Source organism: Episyrphus balteatus, chromosome 2 (genome assembly GCF_945859705.1).
Source record: "Episyrphus balteatus chromosome 2, idEpiBalt1.1, whole genome shotgun sequence".
Taxonomy (NCBI): domain Eukaryota; kingdom Metazoa; phylum Arthropoda; class Insecta; order Diptera; family Syrphidae; genus Episyrphus; species Episyrphus balteatus.
The window spans coordinates 37,322,695-37,341,406 of NC_079135.1; the positions used below are offsets into that span (position 1 = coordinate 37,322,695).

The 18,712-nt window shown below is 33.5% G+C and overlaps 3 protein-coding genes across 5 annotated transcripts in view; 2 read left to right on the forward strand and 1 right to left on the reverse strand.

Moving 5' to 3' along the window:
* Nucleotides 1-3,025: 3,025 nt before the first annotated feature.
* Nucleotides 3,026-11,772, reverse strand: LOC129909855 (puromycin-sensitive aminopeptidase). Its single transcript, XM_055986974.1, has 6 exons — nt 11,267-11,772; nt 4,570-6,213; nt 4,234-4,511; nt 3,949-4,168; nt 3,768-3,890; nt 3,026-3,701 (listed from the first exon to the last, which is right to left on the reverse strand). Exons 1-6 carry the CDS (start codon nt 11,384-11,386, stop codon nt 3,492-3,494), a joined length of 2,595 nt encoding a protein of 864 aa, XP_055842949.1. The 5' UTR covers nt 11,387-11,772; the 3' UTR covers nt 3,026-3,491.
* A 2,160-nt stretch (nt 11,773-13,932) lies between these two features.
* Nucleotides 13,933-15,216, forward strand: LOC129911710 (ATP synthase subunit b, mitochondrial). Its single transcript, XM_055989583.1, has 4 exons — nt 13,933-14,092; nt 14,285-14,607; nt 14,665-14,853; nt 14,911-15,216. Exons 1-4 carry the CDS (start codon nt 14,065-14,067, stop codon nt 15,088-15,090), a joined length of 720 nt encoding a protein of 239 aa, XP_055845558.1. The 5' UTR covers nt 13,933-14,064; the 3' UTR covers nt 15,091-15,216.
* Nucleotides 15,217-16,975: 1,759 nt separating this feature from the next.
* LOC129908605 (uncharacterized) overlaps nt 16,976-18,712 on the forward strand; it is a 29,311-nt gene continuing 27,574 nt past the window's right edge. The window contains exons 1-4 of one of the 3 annotated variants that reach the window (XM_055985228.1): nt 16,976-17,284; nt 17,343-17,505; nt 17,643-17,959; nt 18,010-18,662. In XM_055985228.1, the coding sequence (XP_055841203.1) occupies nt 17,801-17,959; nt 18,010-18,662 (812 nt within the window). In that variant the 5' untranslated portion in view covers nt 16,976-17,284; nt 17,343-17,505; nt 17,643-17,800. Of the gene's footprint in view, nt 17,285-17,342; nt 17,506-17,642; nt 17,960-18,009; nt 18,663-18,712 lie in introns of those variants that run through there. The other 2 variants (XM_055985226.1, XM_055985229.1) reach the window with 2 other exon arrangements.

An 18,712-nucleotide genomic window follows, 5' to 3' on the forward strand; every position in this document is an offset into this window, starting at 1 on the left:
TGATTACTTCAAAAGTATGATTCACTTGATCCATATAGATCATTAATTAAAATGTATTACAACAACTACATGAGATCTTGCAAGATCGCGATTCGTGATCCTGATGAAAAGCAAGATCACGATTCGTGATCCTGATGAAAAGCAAGATCTCATGTAGTTGTTGTAATACATTTTAATTAATGATCTATATGGATCAAGTGATAATAAAAAACGGCTATTTTTTCTATAGAAGAAATGGAGTTGTTTACAACCAAAAGTACTTAGCAGTAGATACTTAAGGCCAAAGGAACACAGCTATTTGTATACCTTTGGACACATGTATCGTGTTCCAAGACAAAATCGCATGTAACTCTTGAATTAAGATTCACCAAATTATGAATTATGTACCAAAATGCTTGTGGTCTTTTTCTGAATAAATGTTCCAAATTTCAGAATTTGGTGAATCATACTTTTGAAGTAATCATCTGCGGAAGTTCAAAAATGTTCCAAGACGCACGCGAAAAAAAGAAAATCGCATGTAACTCTTGAATTAAGATTCACCAAATTATGAATTATGTACCAAAATGCTTGTGGTCTTTTTCTGAATAAATGTTCCAAATTTCAGAATTTGGTGAATCATACTTTTGAAGTAATCATCTGCGGAAGTTCAAAAATGTTCCAAGACGCACGCGAAAAAAAGAAAATCACATGTAACTCTTGAATTAAGATTCACCAAATTATGAATTATGTACCAAAATGCTTGTGGTCTTTTTCTGAATAAATGTTCCAAATTTCAGAATTTGGTGAATCATACTTTTGAAGTAATCATCTGCGGAAGTTCAAAAATGTTCCAAGACGCACGCGAAAAAAAGAAAATCGCATGTAACTCTTGAATTAAGATTCACCAAATTATGAATTATGTACCAAAATGCTTGTGGTCTTTTTCTGAATAAATGTTCCAAATTTCAGAATTTGGTGAATCATACTTTTGAAGTAATCATCTGCGGAAGTTCAAAAATGTTCCAAGACGCACGCGAAAAAAAGAAAATCGCATGTAACTCTTGAATTAAGATTCACCAAATTATGAATTATGTACCAAAATGCTTGTGGTCTTTTTCTGAATAAATGTTCCAAATTTCAGAATTTGGTGAATCATACTTTTGAAGTAATCATCTGCGGAAGTTCAAAAATGTTCCAAGACGCACGCGAAAAAAAGAAAATCACATGTAACTCTTGAATTAAGATTCACCAAATTATGAATTATGTACCAAAATGCTTGTGGTCTTTTTCTGAATAAATGTTCCAAATTTCAGAATTTGGTGAATCATACTTTTGAAGTAATCATCTGCGGAAGTTCAAAAATGTTCCAAGACGCACGCGAAAAAAAGAAAATCGCATGTAACTCTTGAATTAAGATTCACCAAATTATGAATTATGTACCAAAATGCTTGTGGTCTTTTTCTGAATAAATGTTCCAAATTTCAGAATTTGGTGAATCATACTTTTGAAGTAATCATCTGCGGAAGTTCAAAAATGTTCCAAGACGCACGCGAAAAAAAGAAAATCACATGTAACTCTTGAATTAAGATTCACCAAATTATGAATTATGTACCAAAATGCTTGTGGTCTTTTTCTGAATAAATGTTCCAAATTTCAGAATTTGGTGAATCATACTTTTGAAGTAATCATCTGCGGAAGTTCAAAAATGTTCCAAGACGCACGCGAAAAAAAGAAAATCACATGTAACTCTTGAATTAAGATTCACCAAATTATGAATTATGTACCAAAATGCTTGTGGTCTTTTTCTGAATAAATGTTCCAAATTTCAGAATTTGGTGAATCATACTTTTGAAGTAATCATCTGCGGAAGTTCAAAAATGTTCCAAGACGCACGCGAAAAAAAGAAAATCGCATGTAACTCTTGAATTAAGATTCACCAAATTATGAATTATGTACCAAAATGCTTGTGGTCTTTTTCTGAATAAATGTTCCAAACTTCAGAATTTGGTGAATCATACTTTTGAAGTAATCATCTGCGGAAGTTCAAAAATGTTTCAAGACAGATCAGTGTCCAAGACTCATGCGAAAAAAAAAACAAAATCTTTCTTGTGAGTAACTTCCACTGAATGTTAGTTCTGGGCTAGTGAAGATGTAAACAAACTTTTTTTGTATTATAAAATAGCATTTTTGTTGTAACTTGCATTGGAAATTTTCAAATCAAGGTGTATCTTGTAAATGAAAAACGTCACCTGAACGCATTGTCATAGTATACATTTATATTAAGTGCGTTCAATGTGAAAAAATCTGAATTTAGGTTCAGTTTTGGTGTGTTGAACTCTGCCATTCTCATTCGTGAGGTTTGTGTCCATGATTAACAAATGCTTTTTTTACGTTACGTCACGTTTGTTAATTTTTCTATTTTAGTTATTATTTAATAAACTATGATTCACCAAATTATGAAACTGATGAAATACGATTCACTAAATTGACACTGAATTATGGAGAAATTTTTTTTGAATTTCATGACCAAGTGCTGCTAACTTTACGCCTTACGTAATTTGTTAATAACTTTTAAGCTATGATTCACCAAATTGTAAAATTGATTCACTAAATTTCACCTAATTCTCACCTAATTATTTGCATAAAAATTTTTGAAAATCCCCACTAAGTGCTGCTAAGTTGATGGCGGTATTGTGAGTCCCAGGCGAAACGTTGTTCGCGTTCGTAAAATTCCCCGTGCTTCTTTCGCTTTGGTTTTTATTCCTAACTTTATTCGTAAAACAACAATTCGTTGTTCATACAAGGTGGGAGATGAGTAGAAAGAGGTTGACACTAGTAAAATTTTAATTCGTTCAAAACCTTCAATATAAATTAATTTCATACTGCATCACTGCACGTATGAAAAAGACATACACAAACCCCTTCTAATGAATTAAAATGAAATCATCATAACATCAAAAGTAAATCATCATAAGATCATTAGACAAATTTTTTGAGTGAATCAAATTTAATGTTTAATTTAACGTTTAGAACAAAAATTATAACATTTGACTAAAAATCAATATTTTATTTCTTCTATATAATATAAAACTAACATTAAATGCCACAATAATGTAATTGAACAATGAATCATAATGGGTGGGGTACAAATTACAAAAACTGATTCTACCAGTCTACATTATATTTTGTTTTTGTTTTTTTTTTCAGACTATGTATTTTTTGTTTCTAATGCAAAATAATTGTTATGGCTATTTACGTTGTATTTTAAAGCTTTAAACATAAGTAATTGTGTGTGAATAATAATCATTTGCTGTTGTATGCTTTTTTTTTTATTTCTCCATTAACGAGTGACTTTCCTTGGTTCGGCTTTTTTCGTTTGTTTTTTTTTTCGAATCAATACTTTGGCTTCATATGTGGGTGTTGTGAATAAATATTACAATTTTAGTTTGATAATAATATAAATATTTTTAAAAGGATTGGTTAGAATGGGCTTGTAGAAGTTTTTGGGAAGTTTATTGTTTAGATAGATATTCTGTAAGTGATTTCAAGTCACGTTCTAACCAGGCAGCATTTAATCTGATTGTTTCAACAGATTGCGATACTGTTCTTTCAGTGCCAGGAAAATCTCTGGTTCTGAAGAATTCTTCAACTTCGAGTGCTTTCTCCTCGGAAGCAAAATTTTCAATTAAGTACTTAATTAAACGAACAAGCAAAAATCCACCCTGAAAAAAGAACAAATAAAAATGTATTTAAAAGAATAGCGAGAAGGATTTGAAAAAATAACTCACCTGATATTGTTCCAAAAGTTTAGGATAATTCTCCTTAAAGTACTCCCAGGTCATGTCACGTCCCTTGGGATTCATTGCAACTGCAACAACAACAAAAACTGCATCCTGAGCACGAACCTCACCCTAAAAAACATCGTTTTTTTATATTTTGTAAAAGTTAGAATGCATCAATTCAACTTACCGACATAGCAAAATCAACGACTTTACGAAGAATTTTTACATCCCCAATTGATCCAAGTGCCCGAGATATACGATCTTGTTCTTCATGCAACTCAGTTGAACGGTACATTTTAAGCATTTCCTGGAACGTCGATTCGTCACCATCCATTAGGACAGCCTTATAACAAGTTGACCTCAGATCAGCCGGTAGAGTTGCTACTCCATCAACATGGTCTTTGAATCTATAACAAAATTGAAACGTTTGAAAATGAGTTCAAAATGAAAACAAAGTTCTCAAGCTTCTTACCTCTTCTTTCCATCTGCAATTGTTTCTTTACACCGGAATGAGACTAAGCGAGCCAGCACCAAGCTTCGAAGAAGTGTATCCAAATGATTCTCTCCTTCTTTTGAGTCCCAGCCCAATCGTTCGGCCACAGGTTTGTAGAGTTTAACTCCAAACCGATTAAAGTTTTCAGCTAATGGAGTGTGTGATACCAAAATTTGCAAATTGCATAATGAGTTTGATATAGCTGTCCAAACGGTATAGTTTGTCTCGTTTCTATATGAGTCAATTAATGCAAGAACCTAAATAAATCAAAATCAGTAAATGTTTATCATAAGTCGAGTTGTCAGAAGTACTTACAGTAGAAGTGCTTGCTTTTCCAGCTTGAACCATTGCAAACATATCATCTATTAAACCCAGACGATCTAAAGGTGGCAGTTCCATATTCTTAACAGCCGGCATCAGCTGTTCCAACATTTTCGGAGAGTAGCTAGTCCTGTAGTAACCAACAGTTCCTGGATTGACTTTAATCCAATCGGTTTCCTTAACATCGTCCAATGTAACTTCCATTTCTTGTTTGTCTAACAAAAATGTCTTGGCAATCTTCAAAGGGTCCTTGGATGTAGACACTGTGATTGGGATAACCCACTTGTAATCACCATCGGGTTTTGAACCGTCAGCGGTGAATTTATTTTGAGACAGCTTAAGAACACGTTGTGTGCCTTTCTGAACAGAATCTACACTAACAACTGGAAATCCTTTAAGTTTAATCCAAGAAGACATGACTTCAGCCACTGGCTTGCTGCTGGCCTCTTGCAAGGCTGTCCACAAGTCCTCAGTGCTGGTATTCTTATATTGATGGCGGGTCAAATAAATATTCATACCCTTGCGGAAATCTTCATCACCAATATAATGGTGCAACATTCGAATAACACTTGCACCTTTATTGTAGCTAATTTCATCGAAAATTTCATCAATCTCTGATGGATGGCCCACAGGAACTTCAATTGGATGAGAGTTCTTTAAAGAATCAAGTTCTAAGGCACGTGTATACATGTCAGTTACAAATTGAGTCCATATATCATATTCGGGGAAGAGATGATTCACACAGAGAAACTCTACAAACGAGGCATAACCTTCGTTCAACCACAAATGAGTCCACCATTCCATGGTTACCAAATTGCCAAACCATTGATGAGCGATTTCATGGCCCACAGTTAAAGCAATTGACTGCTTGCGCATCAATGATGTATTTTCAGGATCGACTAAGACAAAAGTCTCACGATAGGTAACCAAACCCCAATTTTCCATGGCACCGGCAGAAAAGTCCGATATCGCAATCAAATCCATCTTGGGCAATGGATAGGCGATATTAAAATAACTCTTGTAATATGGCAACACTTTGGTGGCAACTTCCAATGCAAACAAACCCTGTTCCTTTCTGCCAACAGGAGTGAAAACTCTCACTATGATTCCATCTTCTGATTTACCTTCTACGTAATCATATTCACCTACAACAACAGCTACCAGATAGGTTGACATGATGGGTGTTCGATCGAAACGAATACGTCTGAGGTTAGCTCCAATAGACTCCTCTTTAACCACAGGCATATTGGAGAGTGCAACCCTATCTTCAGGTACAACTAGGGTTATATCAAAAGTTGCTTTGATTGCAGGCTCATCCCAACAAGGGAAACAACGACGAGCATCGGTAGCTTCGAATTGAGTTACGCCAGCATAGCGTTCCTCACCCGATTGTGTAAAATACTTGCTACGATAGAAACCCTTCATCTTGTCATTCAACTCGCCCTTGAATTCCATATATAAAGTGGCATCGCCAACGGGTAGATCTTCTTTAAACACCAATGATACAGTTTCATTTTCAGGTGAATGACTCACGGTCTTAGTTTCGAATTTTTCATTCGTCGAATTCGTTGTAACAACAATCTTACTTATGATGAGATCCAATGCATTCAATACTATTGTATTCGTCGAATCGTTGATCTGAAATTCAAATTTAAATTCGATTTAGTCTGTTGTTTTGTCTAGGTGAGAAAATTCCCTTTCTTGAGTTTTCATTGTTTGGTAAATAATTACAAAAGCTTATTTATTTATTCGACGATCAGAACCAGTTGTTTTTTTTAAGTACAATTATAGAAATGTTTAATTCAAGTACAAGTTAAAAGTACTTCTTAAAAAAATAATCAAAAACAACTTGAGATCTTGGAATTCCTAACAAAACAAGAATTTTTTTTGTGCAACAAATGAAAGCCAAACTGAATTCACACTGATTCATGATTTTTTTTTTTTCTTCAAAGGTGTTAATTTATTATTCTTTTTGTTTGTCGTTTTTGTTTTGCCCTTTTGTTTTGTACACACCGCGTTGACCAAATAGGTCACTACTTAAAACTTATTAATTTTTTTTTGCTGCTAACTATTTGTTTAAATTCAACGGTAACAGCAACGCGAAAAAATAATAAGAAAAATTTAGCAGATTTGAATTAGTTACTTATGACTCGATTGAATGGCGATGAGCACTTAACAAAGCATATTATATTAACAAATCAAATAGGGTGAATGTTGAATAATAAATCCAGTTAAATCTAGTTCCCGAAAAACATGAAATTACTTATGAACAAAGAATCAATCAATTTGCTTCTTATCGCTCACTTCTCTTGTACCTCGCAAAGAATTTGAAACATTAATTTAACTGATTTAAGTAAGAAGCCCGTTAAATCGATCAGTAAAAACTCATCATTAAAACTTGAAACGGCAGATAAATAAAATTATTTACGTACGCCTGTTTATAAAAATCAGTTATTAGATTAAAGAAAGAATATTTTACTAAATTAATTACAGATTGAAATTGTAAACAATCGTTAACAAACCCCGTATCCATTTCAAAACCATTTGTTTCATCATCAGCACTGCTAAACAAGATAAACATCAACAACAGGGTTTCGAAATGCATGCGAGGTTGTAAAAGTTTTTGTTTTGTATGTTCGTTAATTAATTTAGTAAAATCTCATTAAGATGATTTTTTTTTAATTTAATTGATGAATTAATTCGGAGAAAAAAATTCGAAGTAAGTAATTACATGTCGCTTCTTAAATAAACAAACCCCCAACACAACCTTTTGATTTTTTAGTGAGGTAGTTTTTTACCATTAGTGAAACAGTAAAAATATAAAAAGGACCATAAAAACTGGAACAAAATCAAAAGAATTTTTATCAGTAAAATAATTTTTTTGTATACATCTGAAGATTATTCTGCTGGATGTTTAGACCTACTATCTTAAAAGAGTTATTTATATGTGCACCGAAAGCTGGTGAATGTTCCTATGTTAATCTTGAAGACTTCAGATGTTAAGACTCTGTAAAAACCGATTTGGTATCCATTTGCTATAGAAAGGTGTCTTTTCTCTATAGAATATTTAAATTTTTGAAAAATGATGTACCTAATCAGTTGAAGTCAAGTGTTTGTACTTCTTAAATTATTAATGTGCTTGAGGTAGGTAAGTTTTGTGTATCATTTAAATTATTCATGGAACCAGTAAACGGTTTATTGTTTATGAACAAAAAAATAATTGTCAGAAGTTAAAATTAAATTCATATCTAGTGTAGAATCAACAAAGAAAAAGTATCTTGCTTTTTCTTTTTGTGTGAATTGAGTTTACATGTACTTTAATAGCGGTAAAAATTCAAATGAATTCTTTTTTAAATATCTGACTCGCTTTCAAGAAATAAATACCGTGATACCTCTCAGTTGGTATTTTTAAAACAACTCGATGGATAAGGAAGTAGAAGGATTGCGTAGATATATAAAAATCTTTTTTTTTTATTGAAATTGGAGGCAGATCAAACTACTTTCGCGTATTTTGAGCTGACGATAAAGCTTACTTTAACGAGTTTCGACTTCGTTTTGCAGAAAAGGGAAATCGATATTAGCTTCGTTCCATTCGGCTTGTAAGAAGTGCCTTAAAGTTATTCGAATCTTCTTTAGAAGTAGTAAAGTTAGACAAAAGTAATTAGCATTTATAATACAGCCCAAAGGAAGGCATCAATTGCTAGTTTATTTATTTTTTATGGAATTTTTCAGAACCAGCATGATACAGCAAAATGATACTTTTTTTTAAACAATTTGCTCTGCTTTCATTACATATTTGGTTTACTATTTTCACCACGAATTTAGCTTTATTACTCTGTTCATGCATGCATTAAGTCATTTTTTTTTCATTTTGATTATAAAAATAAATTGCTTAAAAAAAAATTCTAGGAACTTATCAAAATAAAATTATATAAATGAAGTGTTACATTATAATTAATTTTGTCATTAACTTAATTACCATAATCACATTTTTTTATGTGATCTAATTTAGTTTTGAGACTAAATAGGGTTGCGATTATTTTGTATTGTACGAAGTTATAACAAAAACAAAAAAAAATGTATGAAGTAACTTTGCACTACAGACCTATCCAATAAAATGCGTAAAACAATATTATTAAAACAATTTTGTGCTTTAAAATTATTCATCGACTATTTCATTCTGTTTTAATAAATTTTATATTAAAAATAACGTTCAAATCAGGTTTCATATTGTGCGAACGAAATGGAAAATTTAAATATTTCAACAAAATCCATTGAATTGTTTTCTGCAGTTAAAAACGGTTTTAAAAATATTCACGACGTTTTAAACTATCCAAAACTTAACTAGCAAGTTTAAAGAAAATCTTTTAAGCAATTTAGACTTTACGAGCGTATTGAAGTATCAAATTTGTATGGCAAATATGGATATTCAAGTTACAAAGAAATACAATCATTTTGAGTCATAAAACAGCTGAAGGCAATAAACAAAATTCTCGTCCAGAGGGAGAATACTTGGATTGCTCTAGAATAAACAGTAAGATGTTCCTTTTCGTCTGCAGAGAACATTTTTTTGATTCTTAAAAGAAATTCCAGTATTTTCTCGAAAATGAATGCATTTATATGCATATGGATTTAGGAAATAGAGTTAACTTTAAGATCCATTGACTAAAATAAACTACTGAAAAAGAAAAAAAAATAAATAGACCCACCCAAGATTTATTTTGAAATTTACCTAAAAAATACTTATTTTTGGTTAAAATTGTCAAAGCAAATCAATGTTGTACAGCTTGCATGTGCATGAGCACTTATCACGGCTTTTAACGATTTACATGTAAGCTCTAAAATAAATTCATTCGCTTTGACAATGCTTACGAGTTAAGTAACTGTTGATGCATTCTAAACTTATGTTATGATGTTGCTCCAACTTGAGAGGATAAATGCTAACGTAAATTAGCTCAAGACCACGCAAAAATCTATTCATCTCAAGGATAATAAAATAAAATGGAAGAGACTCAACATAAAATTAGTACAAGTCATGGTGATGAAGAATATCTTGGTCCGGCACCTTTGCCAAGAGAGTGGATAAAAATTTTCCATAAATCCATATTTGTGTACTTTACGTTTTACCAAAAACAACCGTATTTTTATACGTTTTAAGGTTAGCCACCCGACTACAAATGGGTTTGCAGGGTGCTTGGAAGATTGCGTCGTGATCCTATTAATTTCAAATATTTATTCTAAAGCCTAAAAACGCTTTGTGTTGTTTGGTCGTCGGCATGCTTCACATGAAAAAAGAACATATTATAAAATTAATTATGAATAGTAGCTGCCACCGGCTCTTGATCTAATCGCCTATGTTTAATGTAGTGCACAATCGCTGCATCTATAATTGTTTTTTTTGTATTTTATATTTTTTTCGTTTAACTATTTGGTTTCGTGTCAATCCACGACTTTAATACATTAAATTAGGTTTTTGTTATTTCGTTGAAATTTGATAAAGTTCTCAATTCAAATTGCTGATGTTTTTCTTCTACCAATGAATCATTTCTGATTTTATCTTCAGAGCTCTAGGTTACAGTGAAAATGATCTGCCTACCAAATTGAACTTCAAGTTAAAAAATGAAGCTATTATTCGTTTAAATAAGTTTGTTTAAAAATCTGATTCATGTAATTCTGTTTTAACAAACCAGAAGCTAACGAGTACCAAAGGTAGTTACTTTATAGTTTTTTTTTATTGTTTAATCAAACAATTCTGTAAGCTTGGTCGCTTGATAAATTGGCCCCACCTGCTTGCCGAGGAACAAAATACAAAACTCATTCAACTATAAACCAACAGTAAACAACAACTCAACAACATTCTTAATGCTCGCGAGCTGTTTGGTGAAAGGTTGCACTGCACAGTTGCCCTCTTAGAGCCTGCTGCAACTCAACTCCTACTGCCGCCACAGTAGGTACCACCTGCATAAATAACAACAATAACAAAGCACTCTACTCCATTCCTTCAGTGCCCTCCATTTTCCTTTACGTCTTCACTTTGTAACAAAATAACACACAATCCCAGCTTTTGTCGATCACTGAACACAACACTGACGATGACGATGATGTTGTTGCCGTTCGTTGTCGGAATCAGGTCAGGTTGGCAAAAAGCAAGGCATTAAATGAAGGAAAGGCAAAGGCAAGCCAAAACCAAATCCAAAACGGCCGAAACAGAACGAAGAAGGAAAAAAAACAGACAAACAACCAAAAGCGCTCAAAGTATAATAATTGCAAGAAAAGAAAAAAAAAAAAACAAAAAAACATACAAAATAAAAATAAAATAAAAAAAAAATACAAAAAACTAACGGAGGCAAAAAAGTGAAAGCGAAAGTTTTGTTCTTTCTTTTTGTTGCCATTGCCACATTTATTTCGCAGCAGTAGTTTCCAGTGCCAGCCCCTCTGCCAGCCAACTGCCTTCCCCCAACCATTACCGGGCTCCTGCCTGCATGACAGACGAACGAAAAACTCCAGCGCCAGTGCGAATGCGAGAACCTCTGTTCCACTCATGTAGATTTATCAAACACTTTTTATCAACTATACGTACGGGTAATAATGTACGTGGCGAAATTTTTGGTATTTGGTTTATTATAAATTTAGAATTCTATTACTCCGTGTGTCGTATAAGTAATTTTTTTTCTTGTTTTTTTTTATTTACCTTAACTTTTACAGTTGTATTGCCCTCGAAGGTGAATGCCTCCAGATTCGGTTTCAATTCCAAGTCATAGTGAGATGGCAAAACCGATTTTGGGAGGCGTTCAAATACTTTTTTCGACATATTTTCCAAACAATTAGATTCTTCTTGATTGGATGCAATTAAATTTTCTTGGTTTTGCGACGATTTGACGATAGGAGAAGACGAAAAATTCTGGCGAAAATTATGATGAAATGAATTGGAGAATTTTTTGACACCCGTGTGTGACAGCAGAACAGCGAGGCAACCACCACTACTCTGATTAACGGAACAAATGCAACTGGAAGTGTTGCTGGTGGAATATTTTCGCGAACTTTGAATCTGATTGGGATGTTGCGCAGAATTGAAGTGAAGGTTGTGTGTTGCAAAGGACTTTGGAAAATTTGATTGTTTTTCGGGTTGATTGAAATTATTTAAAACTGAATTAGATTTTAGATTAATTGGTATTGCTGTTTGGGTAGATGTTTTTGGATTGTTTATTCTACGAATTTCTGAAAATAAAAATAAGGTTGAAATTTATGTTTATAATTTGTTTAAGGAACTTGTTTACGGGGGTAAAATGCATGCAACATTTTTATGCACTTCGCACCGGTTTCTCACAAAGTTGAGAATTTGAGACGAATTTGAAGTGACAAGGGGTCTATGACATGACTTACCTGCTTTGCAATGAAATAAATGTGTTTTGGAATTAAAATTGTATAAATTTTTGTACATTTTTTACGTAAAATTTACAAGATAAATTGGGGATAATTGTGTTTTGTTTCAAGAAAACAAGAAACAAATGTTGAAGCTCTGTTTGTTTATGCAATTTTCCCCCCGAACTGTCAAAAATTAAAGTCGAACCATTAAGCTTGTTCATGTTCCTGAAATCTATTTGATTTATTAAGTACTCAATTTAGTTTTATGTCGCTTGATATTTTGTCGCGCCAAAATAAAGCGAAGATTTTTAGCCTGGTAGTATGAAGTTTAAGCGCTTAATTTAAATTTAATAATTTTACAAAAAGTATCCATTTAAGTTCGGCAAATGATTATCCAGAGTAGCACGTATACATTTTAAGCACGTTTACACGATTTCATGAATACCCTATCCGTTCGCGTACACTAAAACCGAATTATCGGCCGACATCGGGTCGGAACTACTCGGACGACTTTCTCGGACGATCGTCTGCATACACTGCTTCCGATCTAGGACGTCGCTGCCGGTCTGTAGTCTGACTTTGTGAAATTTGAAGTGCATATAATAATTGTTTTCAATGGAAAATTTTGAAGAAATTTATATTTTTGAAAGTTCATACCGCCAATTTTTGCAAAGCAAAGGCTTTTAGCAATATGTATGTATAAATCAACCCGACAACGGACGAAAAATCCAAACAAGTTCGGATTATGCCGGTTGATCGGTTATTATCGGGCGTCAACGTACGTCAACGGACGATGTCACTTTCAGTGGTGTACGCACTCTCTTTTCTTTCTATGTGCTTGGTTCTATCGGCCGAGTTCGACCGACAACGCCCGAGCATAATTCGGCCGATGACGGATTTGGTGTACGCGAGCCGTATGTCTGCTTCTACACGAAGACGCAAGACGAAGAAACTACTCGAATTTCTCTTAGATATTTATTTCCGTGAGTCGCGCGCTTTTACACGTAGTAGGTATCTTTTTAAAAGACGCAAATTTTCTTTTTCTTTTGTTTTTTTTTTTTTATTCCACAAAAAAGCACCAAAATATATAAAAACCAACTCCAGTGGGCTCTATGTGTAACGAAAACATTTTAATAAATTAAAAATATTTACTATACACGCAAAATACACAAACTGACGAAGATAATGGGGACTTTTCACGAGTTGATTTTTGCCGTGCGGCTAAGCTTTTCGACTCGTGTGAACGTAACGTTACAGGCGACATTCCCCATTGAAAAATCCTAGTCGACCGACATATCGTGCGGCTAAATTCGACTCGTGAAAAGTCGGTATAACTCTGCAGCCGACGAAATAAAATAAACCAAAACAGCAAAAAAAGAACAACTCCAATGAGAAACGTCAAAATGAGTCTCAAAACTTTTGACCGGAGACTCACAGGGTAGAAAACCTTCCCTTTTATCTTTTCAAACTTTCTTTCTCCCTTGCTCTAATGTGCGTCTTGCACTTTGCGTCTTCGTGTAGAAGCAAACTATTTTCTTTTTTTAATTTGTTACAATAGTAGGCGTTTTTCTTTTTTAGCTCAGAACAGAGCCTGAACTCTAAAAAAAATTTTATTTCTTTTTTACCTCTGAACATTCAGAGCTTCAAATTTGTGTTTCTTTTTTTGTTTTGAACGTGTTCTGAGCGCGATGGACTCAAAATAATACAACCGAGTTGAATTCTGAACACAAGCAGTTTTTTTTAAATTTAAGTTTTGAATCTTGTTTCTGTAGAATAAAATGACAAGTAAATAGACAAAAATGTTCAGGTGTGTTTTAAAAATAATTCTGAGCGCTCAGAACAAGCTTTATTCAGAGCGTGCTCAGAATATTCACTCTGTTCAGCTTTCTTCTGAGTTTAAAAAGAAAAACGCCTAGTATGAACACATATTTACCCTGGACACCCACCTTTTTTTTCAACAATTGTGAATGAAACTGAACTGTCAAAATACTTTTCGTCAAATTCATTAATTTTTCGTTCAAGTTCTTCTATTGTGAATTATCATCACGGTGTCTTTGAGCACAGCAAAAAGGGAAGTTTCACGGACGTCGAATTTTCTTTCCAAAAAAATAAAATTTATTAAAAATGATTTCGAGGGCCGCATTACTCTCAGGTAAAAAATTTGATTATGTCATCTTATTTTAATAAACATTTTCCAATGGTTCGTAACAGCTATACATATATATATAAAAAAAAATATTTCTGTTCGGCCATCGTTTATGTAATCGCTAATTTGACATATTTTTTTCACTGGAAAACGTGTATGCGAATTTTATTAATTTATCTCTTTGATAATATTTTCCAGTTCAAAGACCAGCAGCTCTCGTTGCCACTAGAGCCGCTGCAACTGGAACTTCGGAACAATTCAAGAGGCCCGTGCGTCCAGAACACCCTGGCAAAGTCCGTTTGGGATTCATTCCAGAAGAATGGTTCCAGTTCTTCTACAACAAAACTGGTGTCACCGGCCCATACACATTCGGTGCAGGTCTCCTCACCTACTTGTGCTCCAAGGAAATCCTCGTCATGGAGCATGAATACTACGGTGGTTTGTCATTGGGTATTATGTGCATTATTGCTGTAAAGAAAATTGGTCCAGCAGCTGCTAAATACTGCGACAAGGAAATCGACGTAAGTTTCCTTTTGACACTTTTCATCGACGAATGAATTGCATTGTTGTATTTATAGAGGATCGAAGCCGAATGGAATGATGGTCGTGCCAACGAATTGAAGGTCCTCGCCGAGGCTATCGAAGACGAAAAGAAGGAACAATGGCGCGCCGAAGGTGCTCTCATGCTCGTTGATGCCAAGAAAGAGAATGTTGCTCTTCAATTGGAAGCTGCATTCAGGGAACGTGCCATGAATGTCTACAACCAAGTATGATTTTTAATAATTTAGTCGCAATCTATTCTGATCTTTTATTTTTTGATTTAGGTCAAGCGCCGTTTGGACTACCAAGTTCAATGCCGTCACGTTGAAAGACGTATCAACCAGAAACACATGGTTGACTGGGTTGTTAAGAACGTTCTCAAGTCCATCACCCCACAATCCGAAAAGGAAACCCTTAACAAGTGCATTGCCGATTTGAGTGCCCTTGCTGCCCGTGCAAAGTAAATTACGTTGCATTGTTAGAAAAAAGAGAAGGAAAATGATTTCGATTTCGAATGTAAAACATCTATGCATTAAATAATTAAAATAAATAAAAATGAAAAATTCCAAACAATATTTACGCCAGAAAAACGAATATTTTTATTTTCAAATCTATTCCGAGTGTATTTTGTAACTTTACATTTTTGAGACAAAAAAATAAAATGCACAACTGGGATGCACGTACTTGCTCTTGTAGTCCAAAGTATCGTTATCTTAAATATCTATTGGAAATTTAAGATTTTGTTTAGTGTCCAAAAAAAAAAAAAAAATTGAATGTTAAAAAAATTAAATTAACGGCCCTACTCTGTAAAAATTAGAAGCCTTTAAATGGGGGTTAAAATTAAATTTAAGCAAATTTTTTTCCTTAGAATTTCTAAGATAGCGGGACACATCACTTTGCTTTCGAAAAGTTGAGAATTTTCAAAGCCTATTTGACGTGATTAAGGAATGAAATCTTTCGATTCACGTGAATCGAATAGCAGAATAGGGCTGTAAGAAATAATAGTATAATAAGTAATAATAATAAGAGTATTACGTACACCAAATATAATCGAAATCGTTAGAGCCGTTTTCGAGAAAATTTCAATACCTCGAAAACCTTATATGGGAGATATACGTTAAAAAAGAGATATTAAAAAAATAAAAAAAAAAACGGGTCTAGGGAACTATGTACGTAAAAAACATCTGTACCAAGTTTCAAGCGAATCCATCCATCCGTTTAGGCCTTAGCTCGATTTACAGATGGACGCACAGACCGATGACGGACGGCATGACGAAAACCACTTTCTTGATCGTCTCCATCATCGTAAAGCCTAGTACACACAGGTGAAGCAAGTTTGACGCCGGTGGAGAAGAAAGTGGAGTGGAGTTTTGCTTCACGAGCGATGAAGAAGTTCACGAGCAAAATGTACGGAAATCTCTTTCACACAGATGAATTAATTAAAATTTTGAATTTTAGCATGAGTTTTTACATTTTCTAGGAACAAAAATCAAAAAGAGGAAAAATTTAGCAATGGAACTGTAGTTCCCTTCGTGAGCATATTCATCCTTCACTCCTCATCCGTTATTATTATTGAATCAAATACGATTTTTCGCCCCCTGCTATCAGTTTTTTTTTTCTAGAAATATTTTAAAATAGTTTATCTGTTCATTACCAAATGAAACATTTTAAACCTTCAGAAATTGTTTTCATAGCCTTAAAGGAAGAACTATTGATATGGGTGGAAAATAGTTTTATGACCCAGTACTTTCTATTTTTGTAAGCAGTACAGTAATGACCCCACTTTACTAAACTATATTAAATGGCCTTAATATTAACCCCCTGAATACAATGGTGTAGCTGTGGCTGTAGCTTTTAGCGCAAGTTGAAGAATTCTCAACTTTTTGCTCAGCTGCCGCCAACTTTGTTGACTTTTATTTAAAAAGTCGTATTTCTGACAAAATTCAAAGTTAATAAGGGGCACTATAAACTTTAAAGTTATTTGGTGCACAAAATTTATTCATCTCATCAATATATTTTTTTGTCTCATACATACGCAACGAACAGTTCAAAGTTTAAATAAAACTCAATTTCTAACTTTTATTTTAGAACTGAACCCTTAAAAAAGCTTACCTAACTCTATTGTTATGTACACGACTGACTATCAAAAACAAAAACACAAATTTCGGTAAAATCAATGTTACAATCAAAACCAACATTACAATAATGTACAAGTTAAAAAAAAAATGATTTTCTTGACAAGTGTGCAGAAAGGATTCACGTGCACGAATTCCGCTCCCTTAAGATCAACATTGTTCTATGCTACACACCTTGTTGAAAACTAATTTTTTGAGCCTCATAATAATCACACACTTTTTGATTTTGAAAAAAAAAAAATATGTCTAAATATATTTTTTTTTGTAGAAATCGATAGAGGATTGAAAATTTTCCGTTAAAAAAGTCATTATATTTATTTGAATAAAACCAAATTTATCTTGTTAAGTAAAGCCAAAAATAATGTCGAGAAGAAAGTCAATTTCGAATTATGAAGAAAATCCCATTAAGGATGTTGATGATGATAATAGCTCATCCAATGATGAAGAAATTTTACCATCTTCAACTACAAGACGTCTTATCAAAAAAATTCCTCTACGTTCAAATCAAGAATGGGATTCTGAGGTCGGTATATAAAAATAAATTTCACGTTTCAATCAGTAAAAAAAGTCTTCATATTTAGCCAGAAGATCCGTGCCATGGTGGAGGAAGAGGAGGAAGAAGTAGATTTCGGCGGAGACTATCGCGTCGCCGAGCATTAGGACGCAGTCGTCGTCGCCCCAAAAAAGAAAAACCTACATATCGTTCACGCTCAAGAAGACGTATGTGATCTTCAGTTTAAAATTGTAATCAAAATTTTTACAGTTAAATGATAAATCTTGAAATGTATTTGTTGCATAAATTAGTTTTTTATAAAATTGTTGTTGTTTTTATTTTTTTTATAATATGCATCTGCTGAGCATTCTTCCTTTAAACTAAAAAGATTTTCATTAAATAGGTGCCTAGCAACAAATGAGAAAAAGGGGTTTTCAAACAATGTGCACCTAGCAACACAAACTATCGCCTATACATACACTCTTTGTTACCAAACAATTTAATCCAAAACATAACTCGTGTCAATTCTTTAAAATAGTCACAATCATGGAAGAGTTTAGTGATTTTTCCTCTGCAATAACTGAATTTCTGCCATTTAATCAAAGTAAAGAACATGCAACCTTTAGAGATACTTCAACTGGGACAGATCCTTTACCACAATTATTGGATAAAGCTATTGAAACAAATAAAAAATGCGATGCTGAGGTTAGTTTAATATTTCTCTATTTTAGTACTTAAAAATAATATTTTTGCAGACCCAAACAGATACAAAAAATATAACTATGCTAGATGTAGATGTTCAAAAACTCGGACAATGGTTGAAAAAAATTTACCCCCTAGTTGAGGAGGAACTACTTAAGGGACCTACACCATTGTCAAATGAACAAATTTTGAACTCAAACGATATTGAAGACGAACTAGTTATACAGCCGTACCAGAAAATTTCAATGCACACAAAGGAAAATAATCAAGGATTAGCTACATGGCTATCAATCTATACAAACAATACTCCAGCTTTGGTGATTTCAACATCTGCCGCACACGACGATTGGTGTGAACATGTTGACCAAAGTATTAAAGTATTTATTCCAAAGCGAATGTCAGCTGGCAAGTTTGTTGTGTTCCAAGAACTCAAGAGCATTCCGACGAAAGCATGTTTAGAAACTCTATCCACAAATCCTTTCGATAAGGATCTTTTTGCTGGCAGCACAGTTTCTGAAGATTTGTATATTTGGAAATTTATTTCCAATAAAGAACAAGGAGATATAGAAGAATTATTTTGTGAAAACCTGCAACACGGAAGTGTGGTTGGTTTCGATTGGCCAAGCAATGACCGTGTTCTGACATGTCATGCTAATGGTTGGGTTTGCTTGTGGTTGATAGGAAAACATTTTCTTAAAGAGCGAGAGTAAGTTTATTTCAAAGTACAGTACAATTGAATACTATCCCTATTTTGCA